General features: G+C 44.2%; 1 protein-coding gene across 1 annotated transcript in view; it reads right to left on the bottom strand.

Moving 5' to 3' along the window:
- Nucleotides 1-26460, bottom strand: part of TFDP2 (transcription factor Dp-2) — a 421645-nt gene that overhangs the window by 79001 nt on the left and 316184 nt on the right. Inside the window, exon 9 of the mRNA XM_085633640.1 lies at nucleotides 19551-19717. Within this exon, the coding sequence (XP_085489766.1) occupies nucleotides 19551-19717 (167 nt within the window). The remainder of the gene's footprint in view (nucleotides 1-19550; nucleotides 19718-26460) is intronic.

Raw genomic sequence — 26460 nt, 5'->3', positions numbered from 1 at the left:
CGGGAGCTCTCTGGAGGGGTAGATGGTAAGGGGAGGTCTCTGGGCTATGCGGCTGTGAGATCTGGGACATGACAGGAATGGGACGCTTATGTAATTCCCTTTGATGAGGCGGGAGTAACAATTGCAGCATACCCAATTTTTAAAATATGCACCCCCACACCATGCTTGGCAGGCGGAGGGATTTGATGAGGTGGACATCCTAGAACATGTCCCCCTCGAGGGGCGCATCGTGATGGAGGCACTTGGTAGAGGAGCGGTGTCGCAGACTTACGGGACCATAAACAACAACATAGTTGACTTACTGGGGCACTTGAGGGAGAGATGGACAAGGGATCTGGTTGTAATCAGGGACATAGATTGGGAGGCAACCTAGATGCAGCCCTGGGGGTGGTGATCAAGCCACACCTTATCCAGTTTATGGTCCTACATAGGGCCTATTATGACTAGGGCTCCCAGTTTTATGGTATTTATTTTTTTAACATTTCTGTCTGTATTTATCCATATTGATTTTTTGGCCATTTTATTTGTATTTGTCCATATTTATTTTGTGTATAAATGAATTTGTAAAACAGTACATTTCCAAACTCATTTAGCTGATAGATGCGCACTCATACTTTGATCTCTGTTGTGATTTAGCTATTTAAGCTGCCAAATATTAAGTAACATTACATCCACTAAATATTAGCATTATACCACAAATGTATGATGACATACGCCATTATTTAAATAAATTGAATCCTACTTTGTAATCCTCCATGCTGAATCTGCTCAGCTGTTGGGGTACAATTTATGAAAGATAGCATGGGGAGTCACTTAAAAGAAGAAACATTTTCTGTATGTATCCACTTTTAAAAATAAATGCAGACAGAAAACACATTGTTTTCAGTCTGTATTTATCTGTAAAAATCCATAAAAATGGAAAACAGGGAGCCTTAATTATGATCTTCAAAAACCACATACCATGAGCAAGGGGATTCCTAAGGATGCGGACCTCCCTCGAGCCAAACTCCTGTTTAGCACATTGGGCCTAGTGGTGGCCAAAAGAGAAACTGTGAGGTGCTGGGGTGTCGCGGAAACTCCCTCGCTGTAGGAACAGGGGCGTGGAATAGACTTCTACATAGCAGCAGAGAAGGTGACATATCATAGAAGGGGTTGCCCTTGCAAATTCCTTAAGATCTGGGGATTGTGAATGGCATATTATGGAATAGAAACAGTGAGCGATAGCGCTGCCACATCTGCGGTTAAGGGAGGTGGTGAGACACAGGTGGCCTAGGAATGGACGAGACGGTTATTCACAATTGCATTTGAAATGTTTTCATGAGTTGGCAATGCATATTATGATGTCTGGAGAACTGCTCAGTTCGATACACAATTGCTCTTAAATATCGCTGGTGCATATTTGTTGTAAGGGGTGCTTGTTGTGGAAGAATGTCAAATATTTATTTTTTGAGGTTTCATGCATGAAAATAATAAAAATACATACAAAAAAAGTGTATGCACCATCTTTGCAGATTCCTGCTAAAATTGTTGACCCATCCTTAGATCTTCCCCATCCTGGTAGTGGTCCTCTATTGAATCGATTGCTGAAATAATGTTTAGGAAGGTCCACACACAAAATGCTAGTGACGTGTTAAGCAGCACAAACCAATGCAGCTCATCTCATCCTAAGCTTAATAGATCAGATGATATTATACAAAGAATACATTATCTCTGCTGTTTACCAGTCAAACAGAGTGAAATTCAAAAGTGTGTTGTGAACAACAGCTTTCAAATCAAACACATACCTGAAGAAAATGCAAGTTATAAATAACCCAACCACAAATAATGGTGGTTTCCAAAACTGCTATGTGGCAAGAAAGAAATGGACCATGAATGTGGTGGTTGTTGCTGCAGCCACTAGACAGTACCCTATTTAATTGCCATGCATTGTTTCTACATCAAGAGAAAGACTCCTGAAAAATTCAAAATAGCTCGAAGACCGCCTCATCTACCAAGTGTAAATACGAAACACTACAAATATTTCAGTCCACTGCTTATAGGATCCTCTGCAATAAACTTATCCCCTTTGTTTTCTGAAATGCACACTGAAACCTCTCAAGGACAGTGTAGGTGCTTAGCAAAAACAAATATATATATTTTTTATGTATACATAAAATCACTGAAAAAAAGAAAGGTTACAGTAACGGTATAGTTAGGTGAAATGTTCAGTTTTAAACTAAAAAAAACACTGAAATGTACCTGTTCTACTTTGAGGTAACTCCAGTAGCTATAACTCGTGCCCTAACTCAACCATAAATCGCGCCCCCGCCATGCCCAGTGATATTATCAATGATGTCAAAGAAGATGTCATGAGTGATGTAATATGTAGGGTATTTAGCAGGTCATGGCGAGGACGCAAGTTATAGTTACTTGGCATACCTGTAACTATAACTTATGAATTTCAGTGGTTTTTAGAGTTTAAAACTGAACATTTCACCTAACTATTACTTTACATTAGCCTTTGGGTTTTTCAGTGAATTTCTAGTTTTTTTTTACGCAAAGTAATATTTAATTACCATATGTTAATCCAATCCCCCTGCCATGCACGGCCTCCGGTGGTGCATGGCGTGGGTTGGCTGCATCCAACCCTTGCATGCAGCAAACCACACGCTCGGCAGGGCGTTCAGTCGAGCATGGCGGGCGTTGGCCACATGGCCTGGCCTGCAGCCAAGGCGAGCAGTGGAGGTTTGGCCACAAAGCCTGGCCCTGGGGACTCCCAGGACCGTTATTTTTATATTTTTAAAGAGGAGGGGGGGCCGCATACCCCCTCCCCAAACCTATTATGACCCTGGGGATCCCAACCCCAGGGACATATATATTTTTAAGGGGAGTGGTCATGTTGACCTACTACCTAAGCCTCCTTAGGCCCTGGGGACCCCATTGATTAGGGCCACAATTAAAATGAATGGGGAGGGGGCCACATGGCCCCCTTCCCCGAGCTTTGTTAGACCCTGCGGACCTCATCCCCTTGGGCCACAATTAAAATTAAAGGGGAGGGGGGCTGTGTGCCTCCTTCCGCTTTACTACATGGTCGGGCCCTGGGGAATTGGGTCCCTGGGCCCGAAAATAGGCCAGGGAAGGGGGCCATGTGCCACCCTTCCCCACATAAACTGGTCCAAGGGGATGGGGTTCCTGGGCCGAAATCAGACTGGGGACTGGGGTCACGCAAGCCCACCTCCCCCAATATATAAACATTAGGTTCCACGGGACCTGGCCCAGCCAAGGGGCTTTAAAACAAACAACCGCAGGACATCGTGATTGGTTTTTAAAAACAATGTGATGCAGATCCTCCTTGTATTCACACCAAATTTAAGAAAGAAAACGTTTTTGAACCCACCACCAGGCCTAGGGGGTCAAGATATTCCGACTCTGCTCCTTTGTGTCTTTTTGTGGGTTTTTTTGGACTCTAGCCTAGTCCTGAGTCCTAAGATGGCTAACACCACTTCATGGTTAAGTTGGTGGCAGTGAATCAGATCTCAGGTGGAGATCTGTCGGGATCCCCAGAGCTTCCACGTCCCAAGATATACAACGTTTCTGAACATTAATTGCACAAAAACTACTGAATGGATTTATACCAAAACAGAAAAAACACTCTTTCTGGGCCTATAGGTAGCTTTCTTCAAAATTTGGTGTATATCTGTTTAGCGGTTTAGGCTGTAGCTGTGTCTAAAGTTCCTTTGGGAAAATGAACGGAGAAAACGTGTTTTGGGACCCCCTCTTTTTTTCTCAACCCCTGCTTGACGGATCACCCTGAAACTTTCCATGTGCAAACTAGGCAAAAAAGGCACTTTTTGGAATGTTTCGTGTAGCTTCATCAAACATCATCAACGTTATTAGCAACACATTAAATCTATTTCCTATAGAAACACGATTCTAACAAACACTACCCAGTGGCGACCGCCACTGGGGAATATCTATATTTTTGCAAAAAGACACTGGTCTGTTGCCAGTCCTAATTGGTATCCACTGTTCTCAGCAACACGTAAATAGGCCTAGCCTGACCCTGGGAATCGGCAGACAAATAACATTTCACAGATATTTCTTGCATTCCTGTTTGCACTGTGACAGAGAGATGTCGGTTTACTGCTCTGTAAATAGTGTGATGAGACTCCACGCTATCGGGCAGCGGAGTGCAATGGATGAAGCCCTAAAGGGGAGCCAGTTGAAGTATGCTGCCATGGAGCCTAATTTTGCGGGAATGCCATTTATGTCCTCAGCATTCTGTTTGTAAGATTGTGATCATGGTGGTGTAGTTGTTAATAGGGAACCGTAATTATCACTTTCCATTCTGACATATCTGCACTCTCCCATGGCTGAAGTGCTTTTCCATGTAGGGACATGACAGATCGCACCTAGTGTCCAATTATTTAGTCTCATGGAACTACCTCTGTACTTCGCCATTCCAAGTCACAAGGGACTTTTTCACCTTTCAGCATCTTAGTGCTGAGAAGTAAACAGAAATTAGACCTTAGTTTCAAGAGTTAGTTCTCAAATTTCCACTTTCATATAATTTCCTACATTCCAGGCGCTCATCCAGGGCCAAACTTGTCAAAGACAGTGAATTTCATCTACCAAAGGTAAGAACCAAAAGATTTTGCCTCAAGCTCTTTAAAAAAAAATCACAACAACGTGTCCAGTAGAAGAGAGTTGATATGTAACCAATCTCTCACAATGGCGGCCCATGTTGTTTAGGCTCTGGAAACCATGCATAATTACTTAAACTGAATGTTTTACACTACCAGAAGCAATCAGCTCTTGCTGGTCCTGATTCACATAGTGGTATTTCCCGAGTCCCTCCCTAATACGGACAGCAGTCTTTTTAGGTCTTGCCTGCAGACAGCTTTTATCTGTTTGTTGTTGAAAACCTGCTGTGTACAATACCAGTACTTAGAGTGGGCTATGGGCAGGGCCGGACTGCCCGTAGCAGGCACCGGGCATTTCCACAGTGGGCTTCCAGGGTGGGGGCCGGTTTTGGGCCACTTTTCGTTGCCGGGGGCCAGCAATATTGTCTCTGTGTAACAAAACAGGCTGAAACTGGCCCTAACAAACAGCTCGGCTGCACCCCCCGCCCCGACCTCCTCACAGGGCGGGCCGACCGAGCAGTTTGCCAGGGCCGGTTTCGGTTCCCAGTCCGGCCTTGGTTGTGGGTCAGCCCGTTGCTTAGCATTTGTTGGTTGTCAACCTCATCTGGTTGCATTTTATTCAATGGCTTTCCTTCCTCTTGTGCTTTTTCGTCCACTGGAACATTGCTTTATTAAAATCCTTTTGATTAGAGGATTTCGACAGCTTGGATTCAGGAACTACATTTTCTTTGAGCACTACATGAAAGTGCATGTGTTTTCTTGCTCTCCCCCCTCCCCCCTGTACTGATCGCCCCTCTCATCTATGCCCCCCTGAACTCTCCATCTTGCTGCCACCCCTCCCAACTCATCTGTAAAAGCACAGCAACAGGCATATTTTTTCCAGGTTTGAGAAAAGAGCAGACTTTATCAAGTTGGTTTTCTTGTATGTCCTGCCTTTCACATTCGCAATAAAGCCCAGGCCTTTACGCACATGGGCAGCATTTATAGTGCTGGGTGAGGCACCGCCTGTTGCACTCACTCTGCGTACAACTGAGGCAGAAGAGTGACTGAAGCCTCCTCTCCACTACTGGAGGGCCATACATCTGCTCTGTATGCTTCAGCAGGGCAGTAAACAGCTGAATCATTTTTTCCAGTTCCTAGTCAAAGCAAATGGCAAGCGTATCTTTAAAAGTAGACATTCTCAGGCAGCTGCTATGTTTTCTTAAATATCTGCATTTAGTTATCTTTGTTATTTTTTTTAAGTGGGAGCACGCGCAACAGGCTTTTTAAATTCTGTTCAGTGTCCCACTGGAAATATAAGAAATAAACCATGATATTTACATAGATTGAAAAATACTGAGTTCAATGTCCACCTTTCAGCTATCTTAAGGTACATGTTTATTTTTCCTTCAGTATTTTTTTTCATAACAAATTGTATTTGCATTTTCATGATACATAAGGGCCGAGGTCCATTACCTAGATTATGAAGGCAAATCAAATCAACAGCACCAAAAAGCTTGCACAACCAATTGACCTTCGAAACTGCAGGCAGAACAGCTGAAACATGACACAGGTTGCCACCGACCCCACTGCGCGCAGGATGTCGATATAAGTATAGATGAAAGATGATATTAAATTACTAGAATGATGTAGTGATCAGATAGAAGTATAATGTCAATCTCATAGAGGGTCTAATTGTGATTTGGGGGGGTAAATCAATGCCTCAGTATATAGCCCAACTGGACCATATTTTGTTATGTTTCAGAGGACAACCATGGGCCAGAAAGACCGCAATTTCTGCTCCTATGCATTTGTCTATCGCCTTCTTCCACCCACCTATTGCTGGGGGAGAGGTCCCCTTCCAAGTTTGAGCAATGTCCCTTTTCGCAAGTGTAATTCCCAAGAAAAGCAAATGTTGCTTGTAGTGGTTCCCGCCTATCCCCTCTGTACTATGTAGTAGGAACAACCTAGGGTCAAATGGAAGTTCCCATGACAGGACCTGTCCCAAGCAGGACGCTTTCCTTCAGTATTTTGAAATGTTCTTTGATTTTACTTTAGAAACAATGCTTTACAAACAAACATATGCAAGGCTAATAGCTTAGCAGTTGCATTACAAAAGCGAGGCCTATTGGCTTTGCTAATGCTTCTTTTAGAAGTTGATTCTTCCTAGAAGCATTCTAGTGAGGCAAATGTATACGCGTTCCTAAAATTCAGTTTCAAGGACACAAAATCATTTAAGTGTGTTATGCAGTGATAAATATAAAAAGCAGGATGGTTCTGGGAGGGTTCTGCTGGAAGACGCAGAATCAATCTATCAAATTCACCTGCATTACGGAGAGCAAATCCTGTTCATTTTTTAACTCAAATTTCATACTCATATTGCTGATTTAGTGGGGGATAAACATGGATGATCCTCATATCATGCTTCCTCAGAGTTTCACTGCACCCAATGATAAATCATTACCTCCAACAAGTAGGTGTTTAACTAGGCTCTGAATTATTTTTTTCAATATCTTTCTTTATTGATCATTTTAACAGGAGCAATATTAAACTGCCTTAGATGACTTCAGCCTCAGTACAGGGAAGAATAGTTATGATTTTTTTTTTTAAGAGAATTGAGGTCGCAACAAGAATGACAACATACAGACCGACAAGCACTCCTGCAAAACAACATATTTGCGGCATCTTTCGCTATTTCAGTGACAATACCAACCAAAAGCAAAACCAGAGATTTTCAGATTTTACTCAGTGAGTAGATCTTAGCACGGCAGACCTTCTGCCTCTTGATGGGCTGGCCAGGAACAGCATTTGATGGTTTGCCTAACATTTCCCAAACAAAGATCATTTTCTTTTGTTTCAATCACTACCTCACTAGGAAATGAGAAGTCAAGAATCTAGCTTCTACTGTCTCCAGATAATAGGAAGAGATGATATGGAGAGACACGTGAAAAGCTTTGGATTACACTTTCATAGCTGCTACAACATAAACAGCACAATCAAGTGATTTTTGAATGGTTCCGGGAACTCTTCCCGTAGTTGATAATTACCAAAGCCAGGATCCTGGCCACACATATGACACTAGGTTTCATGACTTGGCCAACGTTATGGAATCTACCACAGAGAGGCAATGTCAATGTGCTGTATTTCCTAACCCAAGCACCAAGACCAAAATGGAGTACCTGTAATTATACATGAGATGATCATAAACCGAGCTTTCAGTTCGCCCCTCTGATTATCTTTATTCTTCTCCTTGTCACATGAGCAGGTTAGCTGGCCCACCAGGCCTGATAATTATTGCCACCAACAGCCTGAGTGTAGGGATAGTAGGCGTGTATGTAGACTTACTAAGGACCTGGGGACGTCTAGTGCTAAAATATTATCAGATGAAGGCAGCATGTTTGCCAGAATTGTAATTAAGTTGCACTACTTTTTAAGCAGATGAAAATGTCAGGACTCTACATAAAAAAAAACATTAATATGCTTCAATATTTGTGTATCAGGATCCTTTTGTGCTAGTTTAACTTTGGGTGTGTGATCAGTGTACGTACATTTGTAAACATTTATTTATGTTTATGGATGTTTGAGCTTATTTTTGCCTGAGTCACTGAGAAGGGGTATGTGAATCAATTTTTGTGAGCGATATAGGTAAACTATGCTTTTGTGGGGATTTGTTAAGATCAGTATTTTGCAGTTGGTGTTAACATGTTGTGTGTAGGATCATTTTTGTGCTATTAGGCACTCATGTGTGATCTGTTTGCCGGTGGTCAATGTACACATTTGAAAAAACACAGATCTACGCCATTTTTCTGAGATGTGTGTATGCTTGTATTTCCGTCTTTAAAACAAGTACAGATCAACTACACCTAAAACAAATACAAATATCAGTGTAGTTGCTAGTTTTAGTCTTTCTGGCGTGACTGTGTTTGCCAGTAGTGGACGAAGAGAGCTACCCTGTTTGCCAAAACACATCCCACCCTACACAAAGTTTAAGACTATGCAAATGTATACATACACACAGATTACACATACACAGGGGTGTGGAATTAAGGTTATTATGGTCATGTTACATAGCATAAATGAGTAAAGAAAAAAAAGCCTATAATGTGGTTGACTGCATATATAAAATGACATCCGCTTTTTTCTTTTTATTTTCTGATCCAAGCTGCAGCAGCAAATAAAAAACCAAAAATGTGCAAAAGCAGTTTTAGATGCATGGGAGTGGGGAATGGGGAAAACGCAGGGCATGGGTAGGTGTGAGGAACATGGAAGGCGTGGGTGGGGCAACACAGAAGGGGCGGTGGGGGAAAGCAATGCAGTGGAGTGGGAAGGAGAAGCAAAGGTTGACAGAGAAGGGTGTGGGGGAGCAACATGTAGAGTTGGGGGATTGAAGCAACATGGAGGACGTGGGGGAAGAGGAGAAAATATGACAAACAGAGAAGGAGGAAAGGAAGCAACACAGAGCACATGGGAACGGAAGGAACACAGAGAGCGGGGTTGAAGAGGAAAAATGACCGAGAAGGAGGTCGTGGGTGGGGGGCAGGCAACACAGAGGGAAGGGGCACGGAAGCAACATGGAGGGCAGGGGTGGAGAGAAGACACAATGGGCGAGAGAGGAACAATGATCAGGGGGGAAGCACATGGGCAAGAAAGCAACTGGGGGAGAACGCAAGAGCAACATGGAGAGGTCAGGGACAAGCACACGGATGACAGTGAGTAACATTGAGTGCAGGGAAGAGAAGTACAGAAGGGAGGTAGCAGGAAAATGCATGCACTCTTATGGAGTGCTTAACCAAAAAGACAAAAAGTAGTGCTTGAAAAGCAAGTGGTGGAAGCATAGGAGCCGGTCTATCAATCAATCAATCAATCTCAATCTTTATTTCGACAATTTAGCAATAAAAGTTCATACAAGTTAACAATACAAAGGATCATATCATTCAAAATAAAAAATATAAATGTAGGTTTTTTAAAAAAAAATACATCAACATAACCAACAAACTGTTAGGATTTTGGCAGAAGGGAAAAGCCTGTTCCGAAGCTTTTGCCAAACCTTAATAGAAATGTAAAATGCATGGATAGAGAGTTATGGCTAAAAAACCACAACAGAACAATTTAGTAAGAAAAACCAAATGCGTAAGATTTCATGATAAAGGCACATTACATCTTCTTTTGCTCCACATAGATGCAAGAAATGATGAAACTGCAAATACTATTTGCCTAGATAGATCTGTTTTAAAGACCCTATAAGCTGACCTACACTGTGTAAACCCAGGTTCTTGCAAATAGGGACAATCCAATACTTCCTGGTCTTTTTTTTAGGCGGGGCAGAAAAATAGTATATGTAAATCAGTCTCCTGGCCTGCATCACAGCTAGGACAGTTTCCCGGGGAAGGGTATGACCATTTACTGGTAAATGCTCTTATGGGAAGTGTGCCATATCTCCACTGCAAAAAAAGTTTTCTTGTAAAGTGAGGTCTAATCTCACTCAAAGCCTCCTCAAAGTGGTAGAAATCTTTACCTGATAGAAAGGTTTGTATTAAAATAGAAGATTGAGATTTGGAAATAGATTCTGCTATTTTAAACTCATAATAAGAATGAATGAGGTGCTTTCGAGAGACAGTAAAACAAGCTGACGCCGGGTCTGTCCAGAGATCTGAGAAGCCCAATGCACCTAGTTGCTTCTTCACATAAGTAAACCATGGATGTTTCCCTGCACTAGGTAGACTCAATACTTCCATTAATTCTTTTCTATAGACCTCGAGCTCTGGGGTAGTCCAGATCCTCCTCCAGAAGATCAAGGGTTTAAGACCAAGCACTTCATCAATGGGGCGCAAACCCAGATCGAGTCTCAGTGGAAGTAAGGGCGTGCTCAGAGGGAGGGCTAGCAATTGCCTTAAGAACTTAGATTCTATAGATGGGATCTCTGGACAGCATTAAGATCCCAAAAGTTCAGCTCCATATACTACACGCCCGCGTGCCTGAAGTTTATATATTTCGATGGGTGGACCAATCGATTTTACACTTGACGTGTTAAAAAATTTCAGTATCCCCCCGGTTGTTTGAACTAATTTCAACTGAGCCTTCATTTGGTGAGTAACCCAGGTCATTCTTTCATTTAGGGTAAGCCACAAATAGTCGAAGGTATGGACCCTTTCTAAAATAATCCCACCTATAGAAGGGTTTGGGCGCGTCGTGGCTTGAGGATTAAAAATCATAAATTTTGTTTTGAGGGTATTGATTTCCAAACCCTGCTCCAGACAAAATAGCTCAAAGCCGTTCAAAACCCTCTGTAGGCCTAGAGGGGACTTGGAGAGCAATAGGGTATCATCTGCGAACATTATCGCAGGAACCCTATTGCGGTCCAGTTTGGGGGCATCGCTGTTGATGACCTTGTCTAGATACGAGAAGGCTCCATTCACATAAAGACAGAAAAGAGTAGGAGCCAGAACGCAGCCCTGTCTGACTCCTTTTTCAACAGCAAATTTAGATGTTAAGGCCCCATACTTCCCACACCTTACTTGTGCAAAGTTTCCCTTGTGAAGGCGGATTATCATATTCAATAGAGGGGGTGGGACACCCAGCTTTGATAAGACGGACCACAATTTTGATCTAGGGACCAAATCAAAGGCCGTGCGCAGGTCCACAAACACAGTATATAATGAACCTGCCTCCACCTTTACAGTCTTCCAACATAACAGCATAAGGCGAAAAATGTGGTCCACAGTAGAAACATTTTTGGGGGACGTCTATAAGACTGATCGGCCTGTAATTCACCGGAAGTAGAGGAGAGCCTTTTTTGTGAACTGGAACTATCTCGGCTCCACGCCATGTAGTGGGAATTGCCATACCCTTAAGGCCGTTAAGTAAGGGGCCCAGACTAGCGGCTCATTTTTAAAAAGGTCGCCAGGGAGTTTGTCCAGACCCGGCGCTTTACCAGCAGGGAGACTAGTTAATATGTCTGAGACTTCTTGAATCCCAAAATCATCTCCATGCTGCTGAGTAGTAAGATCGAACAAATTATCCCCCTCCGCCGGGGCAATGGTGGGAAGATCGCTAGCATAGAGGGAAGAAAAGTAATCCTCCCAAACACTAGCAGCGATATTGGGAACTATTGCTGGTGTGGGTGCGGCCGACCCCGTATTGACAATTTGCCAGAATTTACAGGGGTCTTTGTTTTTAAGTGCCTGAGTTAGTTTGTCCCAATTATCAGTGTCCCACTCTGCTTTAGCATGGACAATTAATTGTTTGTATTCCCTGCGTTTCTGTCTGATTAAAGCCTTGTTGTTATTAGACTTAACGGCTTCAAGAAGTTGTGTTTTGGCTTTCCTGCAAGCAGAGTTATACCACGTTGGTGTGGGGAATCTCTACCTATCCATAGGGGTTAAGGGAGTAAGCACATTGGCCAAAATGGTGTTTAACTCCAAGTTTAAGTCCTCAAAATTTTTATACAATTCCATAGTGGGAGCTTGCAGCAGTAGAGAGCCTACAGCTTCCAGTAACGGAATTAGCTTCCCGTAAAGTTCAGGGATCGCGCCGGGGAGGTTAACAAGTTTTTCCCACCTCACCCTGCGTCTATTGCTGGATAGATGATAACCAGTATCAGAAACCGTCATTCCAGTATCCGGGGTAGTGCAAATCCCCGGAAACAGGAACTGAAGGAACAATGGGTTATGGTCACTGTCATCCCTTGACAGAACCATAAAATCCAGCACCTTGTCCCAGGAGCGAGTCTCGACAAAAATGTAATCCAACAAAGACTCTTTGCCAGGTTTGTTAAAAGTACACTTAGCAGGGACATCAGATTTGGTACGGCCGTTACATGCCCTAATAGAAAATTGTAGAGTTAGGGCCGTAATCTGCACAACCAAAGGGGTCCATGACCTGGGAGAATTTCCCGCAACTGGGGGTATTATCCAATAGTCATCCTCCTGCTGGATATCATCGTCTATCAAGCCCGGGAGGGGCTCAAAATGACAATTGAAGTCTCCCCCAATTAACAGGATTGGGCCCTGATGGAGAGTGTTTAAAAATGTCGCAAGCTGGTCAATAGTAGTTGACTCCGCTGTGATGTTCACTGGTCTAGAGTAGACATTTCCCAAGGTAAGCCGGACATCATTTGGCCATACTAAACTCACACACTGCACGTCTAAAGATGCCGTGTCCACCACATTCACCTTACAGCCCAGATGGGTACGGACCCAAATAGTCAGGCCCCCGGATGGTCTACCCCGCCCCCCCCCCCCCTACTGAGCTGGAATCGAAAATGAGGCAAAACCAGTCCGATAATGTGGATCCCTTGCCCAGGTTTCTTGGAAGAGGTAAATATCATTACTATCTATAAACTGCCCCCAATCGGGGCACCTTAATTTATTGCCAATGCCAGCTAAATTCCAAGATATGATTTTCAACTGTGGAAGGGAAGATGGAACTTCTGAAATTAGGTTGGCAGTATCCACAGTGGTTGTATGACTAACTGGCCGCGAGCCATTTGTATTGGTCACGGTCAGTTGAGCTAGGGGTGAATTGACACAAGAAGGCCTGGGCGATATACTTTTAGCTGCACCCGCCCCGACCGTCCCCTCCAAAGTCGCTTCAGTGATTGTAGGTTCAATGCAGAAAATTTCCATCCTATCCCTAGGAGCAACAATCTGCTGGCCCCCTATATTAGAATTAGTAGTTAGTCAGTCTATCTCGCTCAAACACCTAAACCTATTGTGGTCCCTCGGGTACAGTGTGGTGCTTGAGGGGTGGTAGATATTCAGGGGCCTAGTATAGCGGCTTCTTTGACCCACCCGCGTCCACCCCGGTTCCTGAATCTCTACCTGAATTCTATTAAGTGGAGGATAGAAGAAAGCCAGTGGCAGAGTTCGAATGGAAGATTCTTCCTCTGTGAGAAGACCATTCAAAATAAAGGAAACTGCACCCGCATCCCTCAGATTTACAACCAAACAGTCCCCGTTAATACTCTTCTTAGATGGACCTACCCATTGCACCCTTCGGACCATCAAAATTTCACTCGAGAATTTTTGCGGAAGTGGTCTGTGCTTGGATAACCAACTTACTACTTTGTTCTTAAGTGACGCAAAAGTTTCCTCTTTTGCTGTAGTGAGTTTAGGAACTCCCGCTAGAACAACAACCAGTGGCACTGCTTCCGGAGGTAGATTTAGTATTTGTTCCTTCGCCGTGGTAGTGGTAGTGGCCTCCTGAATTTCTTGGTCTAAGCCCAGTGCGGGTTTGTCAGCAACCTCAGTGAGGGAGTGGGGGACGGGGAGGTTAGTCCCTATAGCAGCAACCTGAGAGAGCAACAGAGGATTTGCCGAGGTTGGTAAAGCTAGTGGAAGGCTAGGGTTAGGTAACCTCTTAGTTAAAGCAATGTCAACCCGCCCCCTTCCCGTAGATGATAAATTAGAGTGATGTTCAGAGCCGGGGTCAATTGCCCTTTCCAAGTTTGCCAGCCTAGTATCAATTTGATCGAGTCTAGCAAAAAGGGGGCTAAGTGAAGATTTCAAGAGACCCTCGAAGTCATACTTTTGAGGATCAGCCCTTATCCAAGTATTACCCCTATTGGCTGTGTTAGGAGACTGATGTACCAAGGCGGCCTGGTCGTTTACTGCAGAATGGCTCAAATTAGAATTAGAATTAGAATTACCCCCACGAGAGGAATCTGGATAAGATGTGACCACAGGTGTCCTTTGTTTTTTACCTCCCTCAGCAAGTGGGCCCCTTTTTCTTTTCGACACAGCCCCCTCCCTATTTGCTCTAAGACGCTTGCGACTGGGTTCAAGACCTTCGTCAAGGGTTTGATTAGACACAAGGGTAGAATTTGGGCCATTAGAGAACTCAGGGAGAACAGTATTAACACGAGAGGAACGCTCGGGGATTGAGGGGTTGTTTAGCTCTGGACAGTCACTGGGGAGTACGGATTTAGGAGGTATATTTTCCCTTTCAGGTGTTCTTGCATTGGCTATATGACCCAAGGATGATCTTTTGGCATTTTCAATGCCTTGTGATAGCCGTTTCACCAAAATGGTTATCTCATTAGAAATTAGGGAGTTGGCTCTAAGCAAGAAACAATCTAATGTGCCTGACATTGCTACACTAGACGACAGAGCTTTACTTCTAGTTTCCCTAGCGGACATTATACCTGTGCTTATGGTAAACAGGTAAACCCTAAAGGTAACAAACACTGGAAAGGAAAAACAGTGAACACACGAGGAAACAAATGAAAGAGAGATGGCCCGGTCCGGTCTTAAACGGGCTAGAACGGGCCCCCCTTTGCCCGGGCTTCGCCCGCGCTGCGTCCCGCGCTGCGTGATACACACACGGGTTTATATCTCTGCGCCGGAGGACGGAGTCACGAGGAAGAGGCAGCAGGTAAGAGCTGGAGGGCTGCTGGACCTCGCAGTCCTCTGGTCAAACACTCCCTTGCGGGCAACAGCAGGCTCCCGAACGGCACTGAAGCATACAATCAGGCACAACCACTGTAGATTGGGGCAGCACAGCACAATAGTGGCGTCTTTCGCAGTATTAAGGTAGAGCCTTCGTTACACGGGGTGCCGTTAAGTAGTCAGGCAGGAAGATCTCAATCGCCGCAATCGGAGTGCCAGCATGCATCACAACGGGAACCTCAATGCGCATACAGCCTAGCCCCAAGCAGTCTCAATAAGCGCCTATGTAGTGTCCCAACTCCTCGTGTTCACTCGATTTTATGGCTGCGACCTGTGTTAATGGTAAGCAGCGGCCCAGGGTCTCCAATCTTCACCGCCGGGAACTAGTTCCAGTTCACTCCCCCTCGGCGCTCACTACGCTATTCAGGGAGCCTCTGCAGCATCGACAAGCGCCGTAGAGCGGCTCGCACAACACGCAGCTCACCTCACATTCCCGAAGTCTCGGCACACAGACCTCTGACGTTCGCCAGCGGGCCTTCCAGACGGCAGGACGCTAGTGTTCACCGCCTTGGGGCCCCCACGTCAGGTAACCAAACGATGAAGGAGTCAACAGGAGCGACAGCCAGGGGAAGCTTGGTAGTCTATCAATAGACATAGTGAGGAGACTAGGCTCCATAGGAGGGTCAAAAGACACACAATTCATGGGATGGAATGCAGTACAAATCAAAACATTCACCCCCAGTCAAGAGATTTGGGTTAAAGCCATCATTCCTTTGCTCACCAAGCCACCCCAGTTTCGACCTGGCCATATATGCAAAACAGTCTTGACCCTGTGCTTCAAGGGAACAGTCCATCCTGAACTGCCAAGCCAGGTCCTCCCTGGACGCAAACAAGCACCCTAGGACCGGTTTCAGGGTTTCACCCCTCAGCAGCCAGGATAGCTTGAATCCAGTGGCACAGTGAGCCCAGGACCCACGTCTGGGCATACCCGGCGCACTTAGGGCAAGGAAGCAAAAGACACAATTGATGGATGGAATGCAGAACAAATCAAAACATTCACCCCCAGTCAAGAGATCTGGGTTAAATCCATCATTCTCTTGCTGACCATGCCACACCAGGTCAAACACAAGATTAACAAGCTAGGAAACAAGTAAGAAACAGGCAAATGAGACTGACAGTCATGGATGGGCTCAAAACTCCTGAATGTTCTTGGTAAGCCTGCAATATGTCTTTTGGAAGCAGACAGCGGTGCTGTCTGGTAAGCTCAAACTAAAAATGACTCTTGGAGGGCAGCCTAAGAGTCTGGTAACCAGATAACTTCATGCCAACAGTCTTGAACTTTCCTTGCACTCAACATGTTTTCATATAAATTAGTCCAACTGGTCACACTCAACATGAGAGCTTTCAGAGTGACCAATGCGTTTGAAGGTACTGAAGGACTGGAAAACTGGTGTCATTAGTGACGTGAAGCCTTTGGATAACCTACCCCAAGGGGAGCACAGCATAGTGGAGACACTTTACTTGCCATCAGTCTGCCTCCCCATTGAGCTCTCAAAAACAGTGTCATAGGATTACTGTCTCTCTGGACAGAATAATGCAATTCGGGCTTGGGGGCACCTGAAGGTGAGTTGGGAGTGCATAACAATCTGCTACTTGATGTGCTCCCACTCATCACCTACCTCTCCATTCTCCTCAGGATTCTTTACCTTCTCTGACGGTGTGCAGTCCCCTGCATCCCGCTCTGTCCTCCAACCTTTCCTCATCATGCCCTACTCCACTGAGAATCCTTTCCAGCTTCCTCCTCTGTTCCAAATCTATCTCTACTCTACAATTAGTCCTGAATGTATCTCCTGCTCCCAGCTCAGTTCTCAGCTCTTCAATCTGCCCCGATTTCTTCCCCCTCACAGGCCTCTGGTCCTTCCTCTCTGCCAGGAGATTCTGTGCCGCACACATTACTTGATGCCCTCTTTACTTTCTACCATCTGTCTCCGATACGTCCCATATTTAGTGCCTGGTCTTGCTTCTGCCTACAGTTCTTTGACTCCCCGTTCCATGGCCCTGATCCTTACCCTAACATCCGCTGTCCATGCTTCCCAAAAAGACTTCAAGTCTTGCCCTGGCAACATAATGTGCAGTGGCACCCACTGGCACTGATTTCTGGGGGACCAGCACTAACGTTTCCTCACCAGACTTTGATCTAGAGCAAGGGAGAGAAAAACACAAAAATGGGAAAAGAAAGGCAGAGAAGCATGGAAAAACAGTGACAAAGACAAAAAGAAGTGGAGGAAGAAAGCATGCAAGCGTACAATCAAAGGGTAAGGAGGTTCTGGTGGTGAATGAAAGAGGAATGATGCGGAATCAAGACCACAGCTTTGGTATTCAGCAGCCCCAACACAGAGCGCTTCTGAAAAATATTTCAGCATCAACACATATTATTTTACAAATTAAGCACTGGTTATGTGTCCTGTTATAACTCATATTACCCTGAATACAATTGTGCTTGTGCCTCGATGCCTCCTACACTTCCAACTCTCTGGACTGCCCTCTTCACAACCCACTGCATTAGTTCCATTGTTTCCAAATGTTTCACTTCTCTCTTCTTCATCCGTGTAACCCTGTCCCTGTGGCAAAGTATGTCTTCCACCCGATCGCAAGCTCCCTAATATGAGGCTTTTCCTTTTTGCCAACATCCTCCCCATTCCATCCCCTGCTTCAAACGTCATCCAATCGGTGCGCTCTTTGTACTTTTGTTTCAGTGTTTTGGTGTACTTTGTGTTGTTTACTGTATACTTGTGCTTTACAAGTGTGTAGGAGAGATAGTATGTAAATGCAGGTGCGGCGGAAACAAAGTGTATGTCTGTGTGTATGTGGTGTTGTGAGACATATTTGCTGTTGTACAGCATCCATGGGTCTGCAAGTGTGTGCAGAACTGTGCACCTGTAGAGGGGACTACTTTGCACTGATGTAAATGGAAACATTTGCTTATTTAGTGGCTGTTTTGAATGTGTGTGTGTCTCAGTGTGTTGAAAGAGCTTTGTGTGCAGTTGCTGAAAGCACGCTTACGCATAATATAAAGTGCATCTTTGTGTCCCTTCTCATGTTTTCAATACCTTTTCATTTGAAGGCATAGTACCAAAAAAGCTAGGTACACATGGAATCACCACTTTGCTCTCACCTTTCTCTACCTCCTCCCTGGTAGCTATCCAAACCACAGTGAGGCTTGGACGACATAGAAGGAGGGGGAAGCCAACAGGATATTCCCAGCAGCATTCATACCAGGACAAGGATGTCGAGACAGACAGTCGCTGGATATTCTGCACCAAACCTCGAGTCTCACAGCTGCAGGGTGAGCCTGTTATTTGTTCTGCTTAGTTATACGCCCCTGGTGCACCGAGAAGCGATTTATATGCGTGCAAACACCAAATGCATTAAAGATGTTAACTACTTTCTAAAACAGTGCACTATTCTGTAACAGATTTTAACACTGTGCAACTAGGAAGAAAATCTCACACTAGAAGATTTAAATTGTTTGGAATCAACTCATCATCACTGTGAAGTCTGAAAAATGTCTAATTTGATAAGTGATGAGTTCAAATTCCATTGAGAAAGTTTACAAAATACAGGACTTTTCCTTACCCCAGATGTTGCTTGAATTGCCTGGCACGTTAAGTAGTTCACAAAATAACATTGGCACAATGCCACGATTCGTCTCCTTGGCATTATCTGGGGCACCGACCGGAAGCTTACAAGCTTCACCAGATTCAGTTTACGTCTGACAATGCTTTCTGTCGTTACATGAAAAGGGTACATTTGTATGAAATTCCCCAACCTGTCCAATAAGGCCCGATTAGAGTTCATGAAACTTCATCCTTCCTTTCACTTTCATTCAAATTTATGTATGTATTTATGTAGAGTTCCAAAGAAGACTCTGCCCATTCCAACTAGTCCAAAATAAATGTGCGTGCTACATTCACCATGAAGCAGACATCCTTGGTTAAAATTTGTTCTGGTTGAAATTGGCTAGTCTGGGTTGGCCTAAGGAGAATTTCCTCTGAGGTGTAAATCAGTGCAGAAATTGACCTTTAAATGGTCAGAGGACCAGGGAGTAGTGACACAATAATCATAAAAATACAATGAAACTGACACCTACAAACACAGAGCTGTCTGTTACTCAATAATGTGGGGCATCATTAATAGTTTTACAAATCATGGCATTGTAGGTGATTTGCCGATTTTGATTATCAAAGATCATTGGCTGGGCTCATGGTGGCAAAGGGAGCACACAAAGGAACTGTACAACGCAGGAGAGCTATTCTGCTTAACAGGGGAGCCCGTCAAAGGATGACAGAAAGAAAATGTGACATAGAAGTAGATGAAGAAAAAAGTGAGCATTGTGAGTTGACAAAGACTAAAATGGGAATACTACCTGCCCATGTCATTTCAAATCTGACAGCCTCTTCAACATTAACTCACTTTACGCATTCCTCCCTGCAAAAGCCCGTTTAATTGTTTCAACCCATGACAATAATGAATTAAACCAATATAGATCATCTGCACTGCTTACCGGTCACATAGCTCTCCAATGCTTTGGGCACCAGCGCCTGTGCAAGCCTCAGGTTGTCCGTTGTGCACTTCCCCGACTCCAGCCCATAGGACATCCCCATCCTCTTGAGAACCTCAATATCATCGTGGATCTCAAAAGAATTGTCAAAATTGAAGAGATATTCGAACCTGTGTGGAGAGAGCAAGAACGAGGACAGATATGAAGCGTTTCCAGACGTGATCCACCAAGAGGCAGATCTATGTAGGTGCAATACTTTGAAACTTCCCTGACTCATAGAAAAACTCTGAACAAAAGCATCAGCCTTAAAAACATATTTTAGACAATATGTTCAGATATCCGATTCCCACCTTAACAGAGCTTTTCACTCCCATAGAAGGGAGGGGGAGCAATAGTCGCTCCTTTCAGCTTAGCACATACAGCTAAAGCTGCTCTTCAGAGAAAAAACGTGGCAGTTTGATGCAGTCAAAGCAGGAGCACTTACAATATTTGGTAAGCGAAGAAGGAAGCTATCACCCAACAAAAGATTTCAATTTTTCTAAATGTAGCAAACTGAATAGGATTGAATAGAATAGGATTCGCCAAAAGTCCATTTTGAGTAGCCATTGTCTGAGAAGCAAACTTGCCAATTCCCAACCATTTATTTTCAGATAATTCCCCAACAAGACTACGGAGAGCATACTCCCCTCTGCCCTATGCTGTTTTCACAGTATGGTGACTGTAGTTTTTTTTAAAGTTATTTGTCCTGTAAGACGGATAATCATGTGTGCTCTCTGTCAGCCAACCCCTTTGCTTGGACTGATTCCATGGAGCTGCCCTCGAGGTTCACGTGTGTACCAAAACCTTGACAGAGTGGCTACCCCCTTGTTTGCTTTGACGTTTGTGGGATGGGTGATGATGTAATATGTAGTGAAGGGACACAGCCATCTCCTTCAGGGGGAGATGCCTACCAGCCTCCAATGCTTAAAAGATTCTGATAGCCTTCCTTAACTTTCACTCTGGCTCTGCAGCTTATGAGTGAAAGATATGTGTACCGAGAAGAGCGTGGAGCCTGGGGTCATGCTTGGCTGGGGGCAGCAGTGAATCTATCTTGGCTTCTGATTAACTGTGGCAATACAGTATGGCTCTGGACACGGCTACCCAATTCTCTCTTAATGGGGACACTTGCACTGTTGCATTCCTTCCCTTCCCTCAGTGTCTAACTGCAGAGGGTTACACTGTCCTCCGTGTTGGGTTGGCATATTCCTGTCTTTGTAGGTAGCCAGTTGTTTCTGTGCCAAAGCAATACCAGCCCTGACCCTTCTTTCTACTTGATCTGCCTCTCCAAGGATTTGGTTTCCTCTCTGGGCAAAAGTAAACATTTTCCTTTGAACTGATTGGGGGCAGCTCAGGAAGGGACTGACCATGAAATAAGCTGTTCCTGCAGTGATCATGCACCCTGTGATTGGAGGATTCCCTAAAATTCAAACTGTGCACAAGAGTTGACAGGTCACACTTGAGAATAAGAAGAGGTCAAATTGGTCTCCGTGGCCAGTCCAGGGTTCCAGGATCCCTCACTGACCAAGGAAAGAGCTGTGCATGGATACAGCTGAGGAATCACTGGGTTCCAGGCCCAGAGTTTACAGACAGCTGTCCTCCTAGCATACGGAGAACCGAAGCAGTGTCAAAATTCATTCTAAAAGTGATACTGGACAGCCTGGAGAAGGAGTGCCGTGCCTCTTGGAAGAAAGAGTTGCTGGACTGCAGCCTACACAGGAGAGCCTGCCTAGAAGGAGTGTATCAGCTCCACTGTCTGAGAACATATGGAACCAATGTAGACTCAAAGCCCTGGAGGAAGCCTGAGGCGAAAATGAGGCACTGACCAATAGTATGCTAAGAAACCAGATTGACATGGGTGCCAACCAATGTTAAGTAAAGTTAAGTAATGGGTGGGCTCTAAGCATTTTTTAAGATTTTTTTTTTTTTTAGAACAATATTCTATTCTGTTCTATTCATAGGGTTTTATACAGTGCGTAGCTACCCAAGAAGGGTCTCCCAGCGCTAAATTAGCAACAGATGAGAGCTGAGTGGGAATTATTAGTTGAAGAGATGGGTTTTAAGCAGTTTCCTGAATTTGAGTTCAGACGCAGTTTTCCTGATGTGCTGTGGGAGTGAATTCCAAAGCTTGGGAGCTATAAAACCAAAAGAACTACCTCTGCTTCTGGTTCTTTTTATTCCTGGCACAACAATTAACAGCTGGATGGTGGTGCACAGTATCCTGTCGGTGTTGTAAGGAGTGAGAAGTTTTCAAATTAGCATTGGGCCCCTTATATATATGGCCTGGTGTGCTAGGCACAGGGCCCTGAACCGAATTCTTTTGGTCACAGGCAGCCAATGTAGCCTAGCAATAGCCACAGTGGCAGAGTGAAATTTAAGGATTTTGGATAACATGCATGCAGCTGCATTTAGGACTGTTGCATGGTTTCTGCTCAGGAACATAACTGTGCTTGGGACCACTGAACATCAGCATGTAGGGATTGAGTCACTATACCACATCAGTACCTATCGGCCCGAATCCGACTAGCTTATAGTGCCTCACTTGCCCTCCTAAGCTTCCCAGAGAAACAAGTGAATTGGCACACCAGAACACAGAGAGACAAGTGAATTGGCACACCAGAACACATCAATCTCGACCCTCTCAGGGATGGTGGTAGCAGATCATCCCCTTTCTTTCTCTCACTCGTACTTGTCCATAATTCATAGAAAAGAGACACGAAAGAAGCTTACAATATTTATTTAAATTATTCTGCTCTAACATGCAATATCTGTGCCACTAAAAGAAAATAAATGCAGGTCAGTAATGTCATTAGCATGATTAAAAGACCAAAAGACCATATACAATAAAAAGTCCTGTCATATTAGCTGAAAGATTTGCCTAAACCCACCCTCATTGCAGAAGCTAAATGATTATAGACCTCTGGGATTAGTGCCAAACCCCATACCTTAGCATACATAGATAGTTGCTCTACATCTCGGCTGATGCAGCCCTCTCATCTCAGAACCTCTACTCTGCTTGCAAGTCTGCCCTCTGTGTGTTTTCAAAATAACATGTTCAGGGTTATATGACAAAACGTGTGTTCAAAAACAGCATCTGGGTTTCTCTATTATGTCTAGGTTCTAGTGTCTGACCACAGAGAATAACAAGGAGCAATGTTGTTTGACCTTGCATGGACTGTTCCCAGGAAAAGAACAACATACAAAAACATGTACTAACTATGCGTGAACATATAATGTGGCACAAAAACAAATGTGATATTTGGTAATGTGTGCAATGCAAAAGCGCCCTAAAACGTGCATAATTAGGCTACCATAGGGAAAACGACAATGGGCTATATCGGGAACACAAGACAGGACTACCTGTAATCTTTTCATGACAGTTTTGGAGCTTTCCAAATACAGGGAGTTTCCGTTGTCCAGGGGGGGATATGACTAATTCTTGCACCACAAACCTACGTGATTATTCGGGTAGCCATTTTAGAACCATTTGCACTGTTGTGAGTAGCCCAAAGAAAGCTGCTGCTAGTTTTTTTGCTTGGGTAGTCAAGGAAAGTATATCATCAAGCCAAAAGCCCAGACCCTTGACGACTTCCGGTTTTGGCATTGGTAGAGCGCCCAGACATTTTGCCCTATCGACTTCCATCCATCTGCTTGGGTTGTTTTCCACTACCATCACCTCTGATTTGTCGCTATTTAATTTTAGGCTGCTAGGTACCATCCACTCTAAGCACGTGTTTGAGACATGGACTAAGCACGTTGTAGGTTTTGCCTGATTGGGCAGAGAGCGAGATGATGTTCTGCGTATCATCCGCATAAGATATGGAGGACAAGCCCTAGTCTTTTGTGATTTCTGTAAGTGAGGTTACATACGAGTTAAATAGGGTCGGACTTAGTGAGGAACCCTGAGAAACCCCACATTTTAGGAGATATATTTCTGATTTTGCAGTTTTCTCACATACTTGAAAAGTTCTATTTTGGAGGAACGAGGTACGCCAATTGAGTGCAGATCCGGCAATCCCTGCTTTCTTGAGTCTTCTTACAAGCAGAGTATGAGAGACCGAAACAAACGCTGCACTCAGATCCACAGTCCCTCCCTGATCTAAGATGGCTTTTAGTTATTCTGTAGCTGCTAATAGGGCAGTTTCGGTACTACTATTGAGTCTGAAACCTGCCTGAGAGCAGTGAAAAATGTCAGAGATTTTTATTAATGAATTTTTCTAGTATTTTACTAGGTCAGGGTTGAAGTTAGATAGGGCGATAGCTGTCACATTTAGAGGGGTCTGAGGAAGGTTTTATTTTTTAGCAGCAGCTTCACAATGGCATGCTCCCATGCTGTTGGAGCGGTTTCGGACTACAGGGAAAGATTGAGCATCTCTGTCGGCCTTCTATTAACTACCTCTCCTCTAGTTAGCATAATGCCTGGCGGTGCTGGGTCTAGAAGTGAGCCTGACTTGAGTGAATTGAGGATCTCATAGGTGTCTTCTGTAGTCATTTTGGGGAACTTATACAATTTTTTGTGTTACCATACCTTACAATTCCTAGCTTCCTCATCTCCTTTCATAGCTAGGAGAATGCTCTTGACTTTATTGAGGAAGAAATAAGCCAGCATATTGCAGCGACTGTCTGACAGAGGAGGGCTTGATTTGCTATCTGTTGGTTTAGTCATGCTGCTTACTAGATTACATAATTCCTTGGAGGAACTGGCTGCGTTGTAAATCTTGGAGGCAAAGTAGTTCATTCTTGTCTTCCTTATAGCATAGTGATATTTCTTTGGGCTTTTTTGCAGATTTCCTGATCAGCTACATTATATTTTTTCCTCCATAGTCTCTCTAGTTTTTTTGCCTCCCTTTTTAATACTAAGAGTTTAGGTGAGATTTAGGGAGACCTATCCCCTAGATGTTTCGTTTTTTGCTGTTTGACAGGTACTAGATTGTTGAGGGACTTCAACTACCAGTTCTCAAAGCTCCTGTAGCTACTAGCAATGTTTCTTGCCATTTTGGGGATAGAGTTAGTTAGTGAGTCCAGCCAGGCTATCGTGTCCAGTCGGAGCTTGGGAGGCAAAAGGGCTTTAATACTTTTATAGCCTACTTGGAAAGGTATGAGTTTGTAGCCTGCCCAAGTGATCCCGGCTGGGTCTTCTGTAGTCAATTCAAGTATGTTCGGAAAAATGGGGTCCAGTAAGTGGCCTTGTTTGTGGGTGGGGCCTTTAACCTGCTGGGTTAGCTGTAGTGCCTCTAAAATCTAATGTCAGGTTTTTGGAAGCTTCACACTCTGCGTTTTCAAAGTGGAGGCTTAAATACCATAGGACTGTGAAACTGGAAGTTTTTAGGCTATGTTCCGCTACAATATCAGGGAGAGTTGAAGTAAAATGATTGGTGGAGCCTGAGGGTCGGTAGATTAAAAGACCGGTGAAAATGAAGGTCGCAGATAGCTCCATCGCGAAAGGCAAACTTTGACGTTCAGGCACTGATACTGGGTCCCATTTTATTTTGTACTCTTCTTTATAGATTATGGTCACGCCCCCTCCCCTTTTGTTGCCTTCCCTATTACATCTGGCTATAGTGAAGACACGAGGCAGAGTCACTGCAATGTCAGGTAGAGAATCTTCTTTGAGCCAGGTCTATGTAAGAAACATAGCTTCTCGTTGTTCATCTTCAAGGAAAGTGAACAAGACCAGGATATGCTTAGCTGGTGATCTGCAGTTGAGCATATATATTGGATAGTTTCTGTTTTTAGTCATTTTTCTTTTAGGGCTGTGTGTGTCTTCATATGAAGCCGAGTTATTCGTAGGTACTTTACACTTCTCACATTTAATATCATCAGAACAAAGGATGATTACATGATAGCATGGATTGTTTTTCATGCTTTTCAGCGTGTGTAATTGTTCCGTTGTGTAGCAGATCCTAGTTTTATTAAAAAGGAAAGGGTTCCTTGCCCCTGGTCCTGGACGGGCGTGGACTGGTGCAGTAGGGCTTACATTTGGTGCACCTTTGGTGCACCAGCCTCATGCCCGCACCCCGGTGTCCATTAAATAGCCGGACTGGATGTTGTCAGCACCCTGTGGGCAGCTAGAGCGCTAACAAAGATGGTGCTGTGAAGTGTGCTAAGGTGATGTTCTAAACAAGGCCAACACCTAGCTTTTGGTTGAAAATCAGGGGGCGGTGGGGGGGGGGGGTGGGGAGCTCGTCTCCACCCTCTACTCAAGAGGACTCGGTGTACCACATGACAAGGCAACAGACGCCTTGGGTAGATTGCCGCAATAAAATCAGCATGATGAAAGTCCTTAGCAGTGCAAAGTTAACTGTGTGGTATTAAAAGGTAAATGCACAAATCACGGTTGATCACATTCCTTTTGCTGACAGTGAATGTGCGCTGTAGGTGAAACTTAAAAGCATTGATAAGTCTGAATGTGCCATTTGCAAACAGGACAGATTTACTCCCCTAACCATTATGAATGGGTATTTAAAACCCAATGCCCACCTGACCATTTCCAAACCAGTGGAGAGTTTGCATTATTTGTTCATTTTTTACATAATTCCGGACCGTCCTGTACAGGTTCAATGTCTGCCTCTGGGTTTGAGAAAAACAGTAGGGTCTCAGTGAAAATTACATTTTTGTCAGGATTCAGTGATTGATCATCTTTTTTTTTCCTGGGAGACCTGTAGAGCTAGTGAAATCTTTGGGAACTGTCTAAAACTAAAAATCAACCAGGATCGACTCCAAAGGATTTGTAGCAAGACTAGTTTGGGGATTTGTGTGGGTGCTTTAGGGCCATATATACATTTTGCAGTTGGAAATTGCCCGATTGGGACATTTCTGACCGCAAAAATGCTTTTTCATATGTACAAATGCCAAAGTTATGATCCAGTATTTGTTT

The sequence above is a fragment of the Triturus cristatus genome, chromosome 11 (assembly GCF_964204655.1).
Source record: "Triturus cristatus chromosome 11, aTriCri1.1, whole genome shotgun sequence".
NCBI lineage: Eukaryota > Metazoa > Chordata > Amphibia > Caudata > Salamandridae > Triturus > Triturus cristatus.
The sequence above is the reverse complement of the archived record's forward strand: the minus strand, read 5'-3'. Positions and strand labels throughout refer to the sequence as shown.